The sequence below is a fragment of the Jaculus jaculus genome, chromosome 3 (assembly GCF_020740685.1).
Source record: "Jaculus jaculus isolate mJacJac1 chromosome 3, mJacJac1.mat.Y.cur, whole genome shotgun sequence".
Classification (NCBI taxonomy): domain Eukaryota; kingdom Metazoa; phylum Chordata; class Mammalia; order Rodentia; family Dipodidae; genus Jaculus; species Jaculus jaculus.
The window spans coordinates 4323570-4338086 of record NC_059104.1 but is presented as its reverse complement, the minus strand read 5'-3'; the positions used below and the strand labels follow the sequence as shown (position 1 = coordinate 4338086).

Here is a 14517-nt window from a genome sequence, read left to right as displayed (position 1 = left end):
CTGCTGACCTAACTCTAAAAGTCATGTTTTTTTCTACACTTAGAAACTATAAAATAAAATTTAATTATATTTGTGCTGTTGTGATCAGTTATCTGGGAAAGGAGACTTGAGAGACTTAATTTTGCCCACATTCACAGAGGGCTGGGTCCACAGTTGCTCAGCTCCATGCACTCACTGGCGTCAGCTTCACAGATCCTGGCCCTACCACACTGTGCCCGAAGCGTTCCTTTGATAGGTCTGTAGGAGGCTTTGTGACCCCTTAACTTTTGCATTCTGGCTGCTATTAGAGATCAACATGATGTGGGTGATGCCATGGTGTGCTGCCAACTTGGACAGACTCTGGACCCCCTTGGAACATGGTTTCAGTTGGCTACCAAGGTCCTGAGCAGCTAAGGAGAAAATGAATTCATGGGCATCTGTGTGTCTACAGGGCACCATGGTGCCTCTTGTCTCAAGGACAGTCAGATGAGTTTATAATGTCATACCGTGTGACCTGCAGCTGGAAACTCGTCAATTCCCGAGATGTCCTCAAGGAAATTTTGCGGTGTCTCAGTGCACAATGTTTGCTCCTGTTCATGGCACTAATCTAACACCTGTCCCTTCCCTGTCACCATGTTCAACAAGCCACACTGTGTCCTTCTCAAGTCCTCTGCTCTCTGTTTTGCTGCTGGTGCTCACTACGAATCTGGATAAAAGCTCCCAGCACTTACCACGCAGAACCCAATCACTGTGCAGTCTTGAATTGTTTCTGCCAACTAAGGTATGCCGTAGCATTTCAACTCAGTCAACTTCACTAGGAGTTGCAGGACACACGCAGAATATTGTCAACTTCTCTGCCATAATATAACCTGAATTAACTCTTACAGGAACCATACCTTCTCATTCTGTTTTTAAAATATATTTTAGGGCTGGAGAGATGGCTTAGTGGTTAAGCACATGCCTGTGAAGCCTAAAGACCCTGGTTCGAGGCTCAATTCCCCAGGACCCACATTAGCCAGATGCACAAGGGGGCGCATGCGTCTGGAGTTCGTTTGCAGTGGCTGGAAGCCCTGGTGCATCCATTCTCTCTCTCTCTCTCTCTGCCTCTTTCTCTCTCTCTCTCTGTCTGTTGCTGTCAAATAAATAAATAAACAAAAAAATTAAAAAAAATATTTTCTTTATTTATTTGAGAGAGAGAAAGAGGCAGAGAGGGGGAGAGTATGGGTGCGCCAGAGCCTTAAGCCACTGCAAACAATCTCCAAATGCGTGTGCCCCCTGGTGCATTGGGCTTACTAGGGTCCTGGAGAGTCGAATGGAGGTTTTTGGCTTTGCAGGCACATGCCTTATCCGCTAAGCCATCTCCTTAGCCCCAACTCAGTCTTTTCTAAATGCGTTTCTATTGGTGTTTTGGTCTTTCAGAACTCCTACTCAATCTCACATTATGTCTTCTCTAGCCCATTTCTCCAAACTCTTTCAAATTTCTCCCACCAGCCAGTGGACTGATTTGGTCATAGTAATGACCCCATTACTAAAACAAATTTTTTTGTTTAGTCGCTTTTGTGTCACTGTGAAAAAGTGTCTGAGAAAAGCAACTTAAAAAAGGAATGATTTATTTTGGCCCATGGTTTCAGAGGTTCCATAACTGCTTGACCCCATGTCCTTGAGCAGAACATCACGGTGGTGGGAGCCTGTGGCAGACCGGAAGCAGGAAAAAGGCATGAAGGGGCAAGATACCTGACTCCAGTAACCCATTTCCTCCAATGAAGGCCTATCTTCTAAAGGTTCGGAACCTCTCAAAATGGTGTCACCAGCTGTGGATCATTTCTGTGTCATGGGATTGTGAGGGACAAGTTGCCATCTACAATTTAACTTCGCAGTGTGCTCTGTTACATCAAGAAAAAGAAGCAAAAGTAACTGTTAAGTGATGCGCACCAGTGAGTGTGACGGAAGTAATAATGATTTACCAGTACATGTGAATGGAATTTTGGTACAGTGTTACTAGCCACAGCATGACAAAGATGACTTTTACATTTACATGGAGACTGAAGCTAAATTGCTGATTTAATTTGAGGTAATGTTGCATTTAGTAAATGTATAGTCATTAAAATGTTTAGCTATCAATCAGTATATAAACTCTCTGTCATAAAATCTGAGTAATGCAGTGGTTGAAATGCACGTTGAAAGTCCTTTCCCCCAGCAGGAGAGAAAGCACTGCTCTACGAAGGTTCATCAAGCAATAGCATTGCCTTTTTTTTTTTTTTTCCAAATACCCTGTAGAAAAATATTCATTTATTCACCTGACAGTTAGTTAACAAGAAACTAAGGTGTATTTACAGCAAGTGAGTGTGTGTTTCAGTAAATTGAATAAGTGGATCACACTGCCATCTATCTGCTGAAACCAGTGGCCCTGGAACTCTCGAATCCTAGGGTCTCACTAGATGAAGAGATCGGCCAGTCTCCAGACACCATCAGCAAGGCAGTGTGCCTCTCCCGCACAGCAGCAAGCAGGACAAATGAAAAGACATCCCACTGCTAAAAATAGAGGCGCCGACTTGCAAGCAGGCATGTTTTCTTAGAAGATAACCTACTGGATTTTACTGAGGAAGGGTTAGCAAGTTAGTTATAGACTGCCGCATTATGTTCACAGGTCACTTGAAGGGAGGAACATCTGGAAGTGAGTGTGTCCTTGTTAAAATGTCATAAATGCTCCAGCATAAAGGAATTGAGACCTCCATATCCAGTTTTCCCTCATTCTAACTGGACTTGTGTATGCTAGATCAGAGATTCACAATTGTGTTGTTGTTGTTTAACAACTTACCTATGAAATGGGGTAGTTGATTTAACAGCCAGCTATGGTATGAGGCTGAAAGAGAAGAATTCTTGCTTTCCCTCCTAAGACCCAGTTGGAACACAGATGTGTTCATGCTTTCATAGCCATTTGTGATGGGGCGCACTGGCTCTGAAGCTGGAGGGCGGCATGCACACATTCCAGGAGTCCTGGGCCTTCCTCCCTTTGTTGTTGGGCATGCTGGAACCGAAGCCGAGGGTGGTACACTATGGCACTTACCTTCCTGTTGCTGGGCAAACATCCACACATAAAAGGAAAGGGCTTATTTCAGTCTTTCAGAATCTGGGGAAACAGTGTCGAATGAGCAGAAGAAGCTGGCGTAGTCCCCTAGATCATAGCAGAAATGCCACCAAAGAGAACAAACACGCACACTCAGAGTGCAAGCTGCTGTCCACACACCTTGGGGCTGGACGACAAGATCCACCCACAGTGACACGGTTCTATCCCCCCCCCCCCCAGGGCTCTGCCCACTGGAGACTCACGTTGTAAACTCGGTCTTAATTGTAAAAAACAACAAACTGAGTCTCTGAGACCATACATTCAAACACCCCACGTGCATACATTCTAGGTGTCCTGGGCTGTCCTTGCTCGGTGCTTGGGGGTGCTGGGACTGAAGCTGGAAGGTCGAGCTGCACATCCATTCTAGAAGTCCTGGACAATCGCTGGGTTTGTGACCAACTCCTGACATCAACTTTGTTTGCATATCCAGGAAGGTGACTGGTGGGGATTTTGCTTGAACACTAATAAAGCTGGTGAGGAGTCTGCATGGCAAAGACACCCGGCATTCCTTCCTGTCCACCTGAAGCATGAATCCACAGCCCAAAGTAGCATTGTAAAGCGTAACAAACTTGCGTTTTAATCTTTTTCATAAGATGAGTAACTCTGGAAGAATAGGATTCCATTACAGAGAGCTGTCTAAAGACATGTTGTACTAAGTATGTTGGATTCTTTTATTACAATAATGATTTTGCAAGAACTTAGTGTACAGTTTATTTTAGTCGGGTGGAGGCTCAATGAAATAACTGTTAGAAGTTACACTTGTGTGAATATGGTTTTCTGGTCGATGGTTCCATTTAGTTCTTTACTTTTGTTTTGTTTGATTTTTGAAGTAGGGTCTCACTCTATCCCAGGCTGAGCTGGAATTCACTATGTACTCTCAGGGTCGTCTTGAACTCACGGTGATCCTCCCAAGTGCTGGGATTAAAGGCATGCACCGCCGTGCCCGGCTTCCATTCAGTTCTTTCTAATATGCCCATTTATTTGATAAATGTTTATATTTTTACTTGTTTCAAGAGAACGTGTAGTTGTTGGTTGAAATGTTCTTATGATGGCTGTTTAACTCATTCCTCTAATGCTGTCAGTTAAATCTCATTGCATTCAGGCTATGATTTCCCTAACTTGACCTCAGAGGGGATTTTAATTGTATCTCAAATGTTTTGATATTACACTGTTTTGTTCCTCTGATGAAAATGCCTTTCAGCAAAGAGGCACTCGGTTGAAGTTTTTCCTTTAGGCTCTGGCCTCTTTTGGTGGGTGGTCATTAAAGTGACAGGTAAATTTTCAGACCCTTTGAGGTATTCCTTTTTTTTTTTTTTTTTTCACTTTACTGGCTGTTGTTGGAAGGGTTTTTCCAGGCTGAACATCTCCTGGATTCTGTGTGTAGTAAGGTCTCTCTACACATGAAGATTTCCAGGGCTGGAGTCTGTTGTCTTGGAGGTGCCCTCTCCAGGTTACCCTCTTCTCTCATGAAAGGAGGTGTCTCAGGCTCTCGGGAAAGACACTTTGTCTGGCACTTTATCTTATCAAGATTGTATTGATAAGTTCACCTGCTATTACCAGAAGGACACAGTTTATACCAGGAAAGGGATGAGTCAACTGGACCACCTGTGTTACTGGTTAGGGTTAGAAGACACCAATCTGTAGTTACCTCTCTATTGGGTAGGGCATGTAAAGTGCTCTTCTGTCCATGGCTCCTCCAATCTGGCAACCTTGAGTAGGGTTACCTTTCTTTTCTGCCATTCATAACGTTCCTTGTCCTTTTCTACCTTTCTCCCTGTCTCCTTCCTATTGAGGCAGCTTTACTGAGGTAAAAGTGGCACAAAAATTGTATATAATTAAGGTATAAACTTGACATGTCAATATGTTAGTTGTAATCAACCTAAGTAACATGTGCATAACTTACATACCTACTTCTTTGTAACATTTTTTTGTAAAAACTGAAGGTCCATGATCTTAGAAAATTTAAAGTTCAAAGCACAGTAATAGCCACAGTCACTATGCTCTAGAGACATTAGATCAGGAGACAGTTCCCCAAACCTCTCTGTTTCTCCTCGTGCTGTCTGTGGCATTGTCTCCAGGACCTGTCCTCAAACTCATTTTGCATAAAAAGAAGGGCTACCACCTTCTTTCCTCCAACCCCAGTGGGTAGCCTCTTTGACAAGTCCATCATTTACTCATGTACAGCTCATCTTCATCCACTGTCCAGACTTCCTTCCAGCTCAGTGTCCACCAAACTCGTTCGCCCTTGCAGCACCAGTGGCTTCCATTGCGAGAGTTGTAATTTATACCCGTCTGTTCTCCCTCATCTAGGGCAGTACAATGCCGGGACCCACTAAAACTGCCTTACAAAATCTATTCTCTCTTCCTCACCCCTCTCAACACTGTGTCCCTGGCATGGGACTCTTTCTGCGTTTAGGCAGAATCAGTCTCTCTCAACATGCAGCAGTATAAGTGCTGACATAGCTGGCCCCTGTCTTAATTTTCTACGTGTATTTCTTGTGCTCCCAGTTTTGAGGCTGAGCCACACCAAATTCTTCCGCTTCCTGTTCTTTGCTCTCAAAGCTGTAATTGCTTACTTGCCTTCCAAGGGCCATGCTGAAATCTAAATGCACTAGCTATCATTCTTAACTCTGCCACTGGGAATAAGACCTAAATACTAGTAAGGGAACATATTTCTATTATTTCAGCCACCAGCAGTGATGAAAACTATAGCAACTGTCTAATTATAGCAACCATGAAAAAATATCCTATAGCCTTCCTGATAAAAACTGAAAAGTCGATTTTAAACTTATGTAGAAGTGCAAAAGATCTGTAACAGAGAGAATTAAATTAATTCTTAGCTTTTATGGAAGTGAAATTAACTTGTGGTATGCAGAATTATGACTGACTTCTTTGCTTATGAGACGTTAGGACTTTCTAAAGGATCTTTTACTTCAAGACCAGCAACTCAGTGGGAAGTCCTCACATGGGCAGGACATATCTGACCTAATGACTTCCTAAAAGTAATCCAGTAGTCAAAATACTCTTTTCAGTCAGTGTTTCTGACAAACAAATTGGCCACTTAATGTTTACATGTCATTTATGCAGCATTTTCTGAGGTAGATCATAAATATAAAAGTTGAAATAGTGCAACTTTTAGAAGAAAATATAATATATTAACATGACTTTTGAGTTAGCAATGAAAAAAATTATCCCAAGAGAAACAGAACAGTTTTTATTTGTTAATTAAAATACATGTTTAATAAGATTAGGATCAAGCCATAGAATGGAAGGAAATACATATAGGCTATATCCCTTCAAAATGAATTGAGATCACATAAAAGTGCATGAAGATATAAGTTTAAAAAATCCAATAACTCCAGGAGGAAACATCTTGAATAGGTACTTCTCTGAAGAACTATAGATATGACTTCACACATCAGAAAATGTTCAATATTCTCTAGCTTAGGCTGACCTGGAACTCACTATGTATTCTCAGGTTGGCCTCAAACTCATGGCAATCTTCCTACCTCGGCCTCCCGTGTGCTGGGATTAAAGGTGTGTACACCATGCCTGGCTTAGGGTAGCAGTTAAAATTTTAAAAAATATTTTATTTATGAGAGTGTGAGAGAGAAATAGGCACACTAGGGCCTGTAGCCACTGCAAATGAATTCTAGACCCATGTACCACTTTGTGCGTCTGGCTTATGTGGGTACTGAGGAATGGAACCTGAGTCCTTAGGCTTTGCAGGAAAGTGCCTTAACTGTCAAGCCATCTCTCCAGGCCTAAAGTTGTTTGTAAATGATAATATCAAGTGCTGGAGAGGACATGAAGCAAAATTTCTGATGAAGGTACCAAATGCTAAGGTCACTATAAAATTCTCTGACTTTGCTATAGAGACTTAGGAGATCTTGTAAAATTCTCCTCCAGCATTGTCAAGAGTGAAGTTGAAACTTAGGCAATCAGCATGACATGTATCCATAGTACTTTTACTCCAAGAACAAAACTAAAGTAGCTCAACTTTTTGTTGAGAACATGGGCGAGTGAGGTAGCTGACCGTCAGGCAGTGGATTACAACTCAGCTGAAGGAGGACAAGCACGGTCATGCAGAAACCTGGGTGAGCCTTGAGAGCACAGTGCTAAATAAAGCTACCTGCTTACCTGCCTCTGTAGCTTCTCTTCCTCTTCCCATATGCTGCTGTGCGGACTTTAACACGGACACATACCACAGATGATGTAGACCCCAGCATGTTCTTGTGTGGTGGGACTGACAGAGACAGGACCAAAGGTACCAGTGGTACCTGTGGGTGGTGATGCAGACATTCTAGATCTTAGTAGGTGTTCTGGTTACACATGTGCTCAAGATGATACTACGTGTGCATTGTGCTGTGTTTAAATGTACACTTTTTAAACAAAAGAAGAGAATTACAGAAAAATGCACTGAAAAGTTTCCACTTGGCAGTTCAATAACTTTTAATTTTGTAGTTTCATTTCCATTACTTCCATGCCCTTTGCCTAGGAAACATCACTGTGCATTGGTGTTTTCTCATTGAGAGTGAGCCGCTTTATGTTGCACATGCACACATCTCTTCAGAAGCTACTGAACTCAACCAAAAAGAGACTAATGGAAATTTAAAGATGTGTAGGATAGAATGGAAATAATACCTTATCTACAGCTCTGTAGGAGATACAGTAAAAAAAAAAATGATGGAAATTTGTACCTTTAACATTGTAAAAGAGAAACATGTTTATCTTATCAGAGACATTTGAAAATTTATAAGTTAAATTTTCAGCTCACAATGTGTGCAGGAAACTAACAATAAAATAAACATAGAGAATGTATATGTAAAGATTTTAAAATGTATAAATAAAGATTTAACAAGTAAAAGCAAAATATATCAAATTTTATTCCCACAATGCAATAGAAATTATCAGTATTATCAAAAAAATGTTTCTTTGCCATGTGTGGTGGTGCATTCTTTTAATCCCAGTGCTTGGAAGGCAGAGATAGAAGGATTGCCATGAGTTCAAGGCCACCCTGAGACTATATAGTGAATTCCAGGTCACCCTGAGCTAGAGTGAGACCCAGCCTGGAAAAGCAAAACAAAAAAAGTTAACTAAAAATGATGGAGATGAACCAAGAAGGAGGTAAAAGGAAGAGAATGCAGAAATGAAGAAAGGAAGCATGGCACCTAGCAGAACGGTGATGAGCGCACAGTGAGACACAAGAACGGAGATAGCTCTGTCTGTGACTGACTAAGTATATAACAGGTAAAAATGCTTTTCTCATTGTTCTGAATTCTGAGAAGGCCAAGACTGGGTGCTGTCCAGTCAGTGTCTGGTGAGCGGGGCCTGGCCTCTGTCCAGCATGGCAGCATGAATAGGAAAAAGGTCCTGGTAGTTACTCTCAGGTCTTACTCATGGGACGGAATTTCAGTGGCTTCATCTAAATGTTCCATCTAAATAATGTGCGTATCAGATAAAATTGTTACCATAAGACTTTGGAGGGGAAGTGAATAAGCAAGACATGATATATACCAATATTACTATGCCAACAATTTGAAAACCTAAACAGAAATGGCAAATCTGGTCTGAAGAGATGGTTTAGCAATTAAGGTGCTTGCCTGCAAAGCCTAAGGACCCTTGTTCTACTCTCCATATCCCGTGTAAGCCAGACGTAAAAAAGTGAGGCAAGTGCAAGGTCACACATGCCCACTAGGTGATGTAAGTGTATGTAGTCTGAGTGCAGTGGCTGAGGCCCTGGGCACTGCAGTTCTCTCCCTCCCTCTCTGTGTCTCTAAAAATAAATAAATAAATAAATAAATGGCAAACCCACAGAAAAACACAACTTAAGACTGTGACTCAAGACCTAAAAGAATGAAGACAACTGTAGATATATCAATAACATGTCTATCCTGGATAATGTTATTTACATGTGGAGCAATATAGAAGAGTATAAACTGAGTCATCACTTTGGTAAGAAAATGGAGCCATCCAGTCACTTTGATGGTTCCTCTGTCTGTATCTAGCTCTGTCTGTGTGAAGCCCATAGGTCCTGCATGTGAGCATCAGATGACAGAATCAGGAATATACATGGGAATACTGTCAGAAAAGCAAAACAGATGTCCCCAAATCACTTGCATGTGCCCTGAAAGCAAGAGGGATAACATACAATGTAGTCATATGGCTCCATGTGACCCAGAAACTGCATGAACCTTAGAAATGTCTACAACTCAGATCCCCAAATGCTTGGAAAACCAGAGAAGGAAGGATGGGAAAATACATAGCAGGAATTTCATTTCCACACATGTCACAAGCAGATCAGGAAGCATGGTACTTAGGAGAACTTCTGTATCCACTGAGCACATGAAGAGAAGGTAACAGGGAGACCGAAATCTCCCATGTGCTCAGTTTTGAGAAATGACTTAGGACAGTTTGGAGGTGAAATACACAAAGATGTTGTTAATGAGCTAGTTTTTAAACTTAGGCACACCAGCACTTCTTAATAATTGCCTTTCAGTGTTACACAGGTGCATAGATACTTTGTACGTGTATTTGTTACATTTTGCATATATTAATATATTTTGCATATATTAATCTCCATTCTTTTGGAGTGTGAGTATGGTACTGGGCATGCTAGATAAGTGCTGTAGTGCTGAGCACATCCCCAACTCTAATTCTTCATTCTTGTAACACGACATTGTGTTTTCTTGATTGTAAACTGTGGCTAGGATTTTAAGTTCATGTCATGGCTGTTATGTGTGCTTGATAAAATCTTAGCTTTGACTGAACCACAAAACTGAACGAGCAAATCAAGCATCTCGTGTGTGACCCTCTGTAAAGGGCCATAAGGGAAACCTAAAAGAGATAAAATGTCCTATCAAATTCTCACTTGTAGAAACATTTCAAAATAGTTTGACTATCTTCCATTTTCTAAAAGTAACTGAGGACAGTAAGAAATACCTGGTGATCCTGCTAACCCTTCTAGTTCTCCCTGACTGTTAAATAGTCTCAAGGCAGCAACTCTGTGTATTTGCTGAAGAGTGCCCAGTATCCGGCATGGTGTCTCCTACACACTTATTTTATGTTGCAGACAAACCTGGTGAAACTTCTTTTGCTGCATCAGGCAAACCCCAACATTATGAACTGCAATGAAGAGAAACCATCAGGTAGGTTTGGAGCACCTGGCATACTGGGCACCTAATCTTTTCTTTTCCTATCGATGATAACCATCCATTAGTGGTCTTTGTAATTTTTGTGATTTGGGGGAGGTGATGACCAAACCTAGGATCTGTCAGTGAGCTAAATCCCCACCCACCATGTGTTGAATTTGGAATGGACACATAAAATAGAAGCCCATTCTCCTTCGTGAGGAAGCAGAGTGGTCTGCTCTTCCCATGGGTAATGTTTGATCTGAGGACAAGAATGACAGAATCTTGGCATTCATGTCTTCCTGTGTCACTTAAATGACTTGGGCATCCCATAAGGCCATATACTTCAGATGTGTAGACATTCATGTCCAGGAGACACAGAGAAGGTGAAAAGGGGGCTGTCTGCCTTGGGGCTCTTATTATGAACCTTTCCCCAGGACCTGCCAGATGTCACTGAATATAGTTGTGTAGACATCCATGGCCAGGAGACATGATGAAGGTGAAAAGGGGGATGTCTGCATTGGGGATCTTATTACGTTATGGGAAATATTCTCCAGGACCTATCAGATGTCACTGAATATAGTTGCTGAGAATAAATTTTATTAATGAATATCTATATTTCTTCCCAAATATATCCACATATCATTATCCAGGTATAATTTCTAAGGACATATAATAATTTAGATTTACAGTGGAACAAAAATGGTGATGGACAGTGGTAGAACCACTGTTCCAGAAACACAGATAAGTGTCTATTTGTCTGTCTACTTAGTAGATTGTGAACCAAGTTTCCAGCAGATCTTTGGTCATCTCTTAATCTTGATAGGGTGACAGTTTTTATCATTTTTGTTCATATTTGCAATATGCAAGAGTTTTTTTTATCATGGAAGAACAACATTAAGTTGGTTACACTTAGCCTTTTATACCATCCAGTGCATGTTATCTCTATAATTTTTTTAAAATTCTAATTAAGTATGTCACTGATTGCAAGACACAATAGCCTTTTAAAATGGCTGTATAGCAATTTTAACTCTATCATAAATTTTAATGAGTTTTGATTTGCTTGGCTCATTGGCGAGACTTTTCATTTCAAATGTGGGTTAATATGACTTGCTGACGGCAGATGCTGCTGCTCTGTGCTGCCAAGGTCCATGCTGTCTGATCTCCACGCTGTTTCTTGTAGATGTCGCTGCCTCTGAGGTTATTGAGGAGCTGCTTCTGAAAGCTGAAGTGGCCTGGGAAGAGCAAGTGAAAGAACCCCAGTGTGGCCCTGGCCTAGCACAGGAGGAGCCGTATGAAGAGATCACGCATGACCTTCCAGCTCTTTCCAGCAAACTGTAAGTGGGATAAAGTTGCAGTAGAAGTGAGTGGTAGCAGTCACCTGCCTCCATTAGCTGTCACTGCACAGACAACAGTTTGTCTAGCTTTCCACCTAAATGGTTAAAGATACCCATACTAAGACTGGAGAGATTGCTTAGTGGTTAAGGTGCTTGCCTGCAAAGTCTAAGAACCCACGTTCCACTCTCCAGATCTCATGTAAGCCAGACACACACAAAGGTTAGGCAAGCACAGGGTCACCCATGCCCACAAGGTGGCGCAAATGTCTGGAGTTTGATTACAGTGGCTGAGGCCATTCTCTGTCTGTGTGTGTGTCTCTCTCTAAAATAAAATAAAAAATTCCATACCGATGATTTGTATGTTTACAGGAAAGGAGTTAGTGATGATGATGGGTACAAGCGTATGAAAATGCTGTGGATTTTAAAACATCACAATGCTGGTGACAGTTACGTTTCAGGTGACACAACCTCAAGATAGTATTGTGACCATTCTAGATTTCAGCTGGACTGTGAGCTGGCCATTCTAAAGTAGGAAATAAAATTCATTAATTTCTTATTAAATGTCATAATTTATTATTGGAAATATGTCCTACAAAAGGATGCTAGAATGAAAAATGCCATTGTGCTCAAGATCTGGTAAAATAATGAAAATGTGACTCATAAGGGTGACAGAGATAACTTACCCTCTATTGTCATATTTACTGCACAAGAGAGCGTGCTTAGCTTATAAAATGATGACCAGTTTGTCTTTTCAAGTTTCTTTTGGCCAGAAAAGCACACAAGATATGTAAAGGGGTGTGTACATGTATACCCACCTTTGTGTATTATGCACACAAATGAATACCAAAATTTAAAAAGTCCCTGGAAATAAAAAGTAGATCAGAAGTCAACAGGACTGGAGAGAGAGGACACTGGTAACTGACTTCTCATGGGCAAGGGGTTTCTTTGTGGGATAACGGAAATATTCTGGAAGTGGGTAGTTGGCAACTCTTGTGAGTATGTTAAAAACCACTAAATTCTACATCTTGGAGGTAAGAATCCAATGTTCTATGAATCATAGCTCCATAGAGGCAACAAGTAAATGAAGAATGAAAGAGATATTTATGATGGAAAATAGAATCGCTGTAGTCACACTGGAATCTTCGTAGATTTAAGCCTCTGTATCTTCTCTTCATGTGATGATGAAGGAAATGTCTCATGCTGTGGTAGGTAAGGATGATGAGCCAGTTCACCTCCTGTGTGCTCAGCCCTGAGGGAGAAAATGGACCACTAAGCCCTCCTCACTACCAAGGGCAGACTTTGGAGGACACAGCCGAGACGTGCTGCAAGGATATGGTCACGAGCATTGCCCCCAGCGCTACCTGCTCAGCCTGGAACTAGACCTGACCTGTGCTCTGGATGGGAAGCCAGGCCATGCTCCCCTAGGGGATAGAAAGCATCAGTTTTTGGCAAGGGAATATACCCCCAAAAGGAGTGTGCCAACAGAGATGCTGTTGATGCATGCACTAAGGGAGCCTTCCAGCTTCCTAGAAGGGCTCTCCTGACATGACTCAGTTTCCCTGTTCAGGAGGTAGGAGAGATGCAGTTGACGAAAGCGTCGTGTGGTGTGACAGATACCTGCACTGAGTCTTGGAAATCTTCTCCAGAGCCTGCTCCATCTCGTGTGTGTCGCATTGAAAACCCTTCCAGGACTCCACATGGCTAAGACTGTGACGGCACCAGTCTCTGGTAACACCAAAATGTATCCGCTATTGGATTTAATGGTTTAATCTTGCCTAAAGAAGCTTAATTGCTATGTCTCACACCATAATACAAAGACTTTTCCTGGCTGATCATGCTCCACCTTCGGCGTCCTGTAAGGCCTCTCTCTCTTGAGATCACAGTGCTGCTGCTAATGACTGGTGGCATCTGTGTCCCCGCGGCCACACCCGTCCTTGAGCAGCACGTCCCATTATCTCTGCGCACTGCACCCCGATGAAGAGGGGACCGCGGCACATTTTCATGTGGGAAAATTAAATAAAGCTACAAAAAAAAAATGCTGCTGTCAAAGTCCAGACACATGTCTGTGCCGGCAATTTCCATGTGACTACAAATCTGTGATGCAAATCTTTCCCTTTGCTACTTACACCATTCCATTACTAACGCCGCTGAGAAAGACGTTCTGTCTTTAGACATTTGTGAATTCCCAGTATTCCCCAGTATAGTGGTGGCACACTGTTAAGAGCTTCCAAGCAAGAGCCTTTGAAATGCAAATAATTAAATTTCAAGTGAAAACCGAATGATTTTCTGTAAGATATTTTAGATAAATATTAACCTTTGCATGTTCAGTAGTTTGTTTTGGGCTTTTATAGTGTTCAGAAAGTAAACCAGAATAACCATTATTGTCAGTGCCTTACACTGTTTTTTTTAAGATTGGCTGGATAAAAATAATCAAGCTATAAACAGAAAGTTCAATTATGTATTTGTTCTACATGATCAAGATCATGGTTTGGATTTTCTTCCCATTTCATTAACTGAGAGAAAATTACAAGTAGATCATCTAGGCATTTTGGGTTTTTTTTCTTATGAATCTTGATTTTGATACATTTTACCTAGTCATTTTCATTGTCAGTTGACATTAAAAATAATTAAGATAACATGCAAATAAAATCCCAGCTCAGAACAGTTAGGTTTCAGTTCAGGAGAAGTGGATTTCTGTAGTCTGATCCAGTGGCTCTGTTCCTGTGTGAGGAGAAGAGTGAGGGTCACTTGGGGTTCCTGTAGTGGGTTCTAGTATGTTTTCTTTGTATGAGGAGAATGGCAGTCACAAGAGGACTGCTGCATTGGGTTCAAGTAGACCCTGTTTCTAAGAAGATAAGTGTAGTGGATCAAGCAGGCTGTTCCTGTGAGGAGAACAACAGTCACGTGAGGACTCCTGTGGTAGGTTCTTGTGGTGCTGTTCCTG

General features: G+C 41.6%; 1 protein-coding gene across 4 annotated transcripts in view; it reads left to right on the top strand.

Annotated features, from left to right (window-relative positions):
- The window catches only part of Myo16 (myosin XVI), a 524203-nt gene that overhangs the window by 231210 nt on the left and 278476 nt on the right, over window positions 1-14517 (top strand). For all 4 annotated transcript variants that reach the window (XM_004663404.3, XM_045145894.1, XM_045145893.1 and 1 more), the window contains exons 8-9: window positions 10179-10254; window positions 11420-11573. In XM_004663404.3, the coding sequence (XP_004663461.2) occupies window positions 10179-10254; window positions 11420-11573 (230 nt within the window). The remainder of the gene's footprint in view (window positions 1-10178; window positions 10255-11419; window positions 11574-14517) is intronic.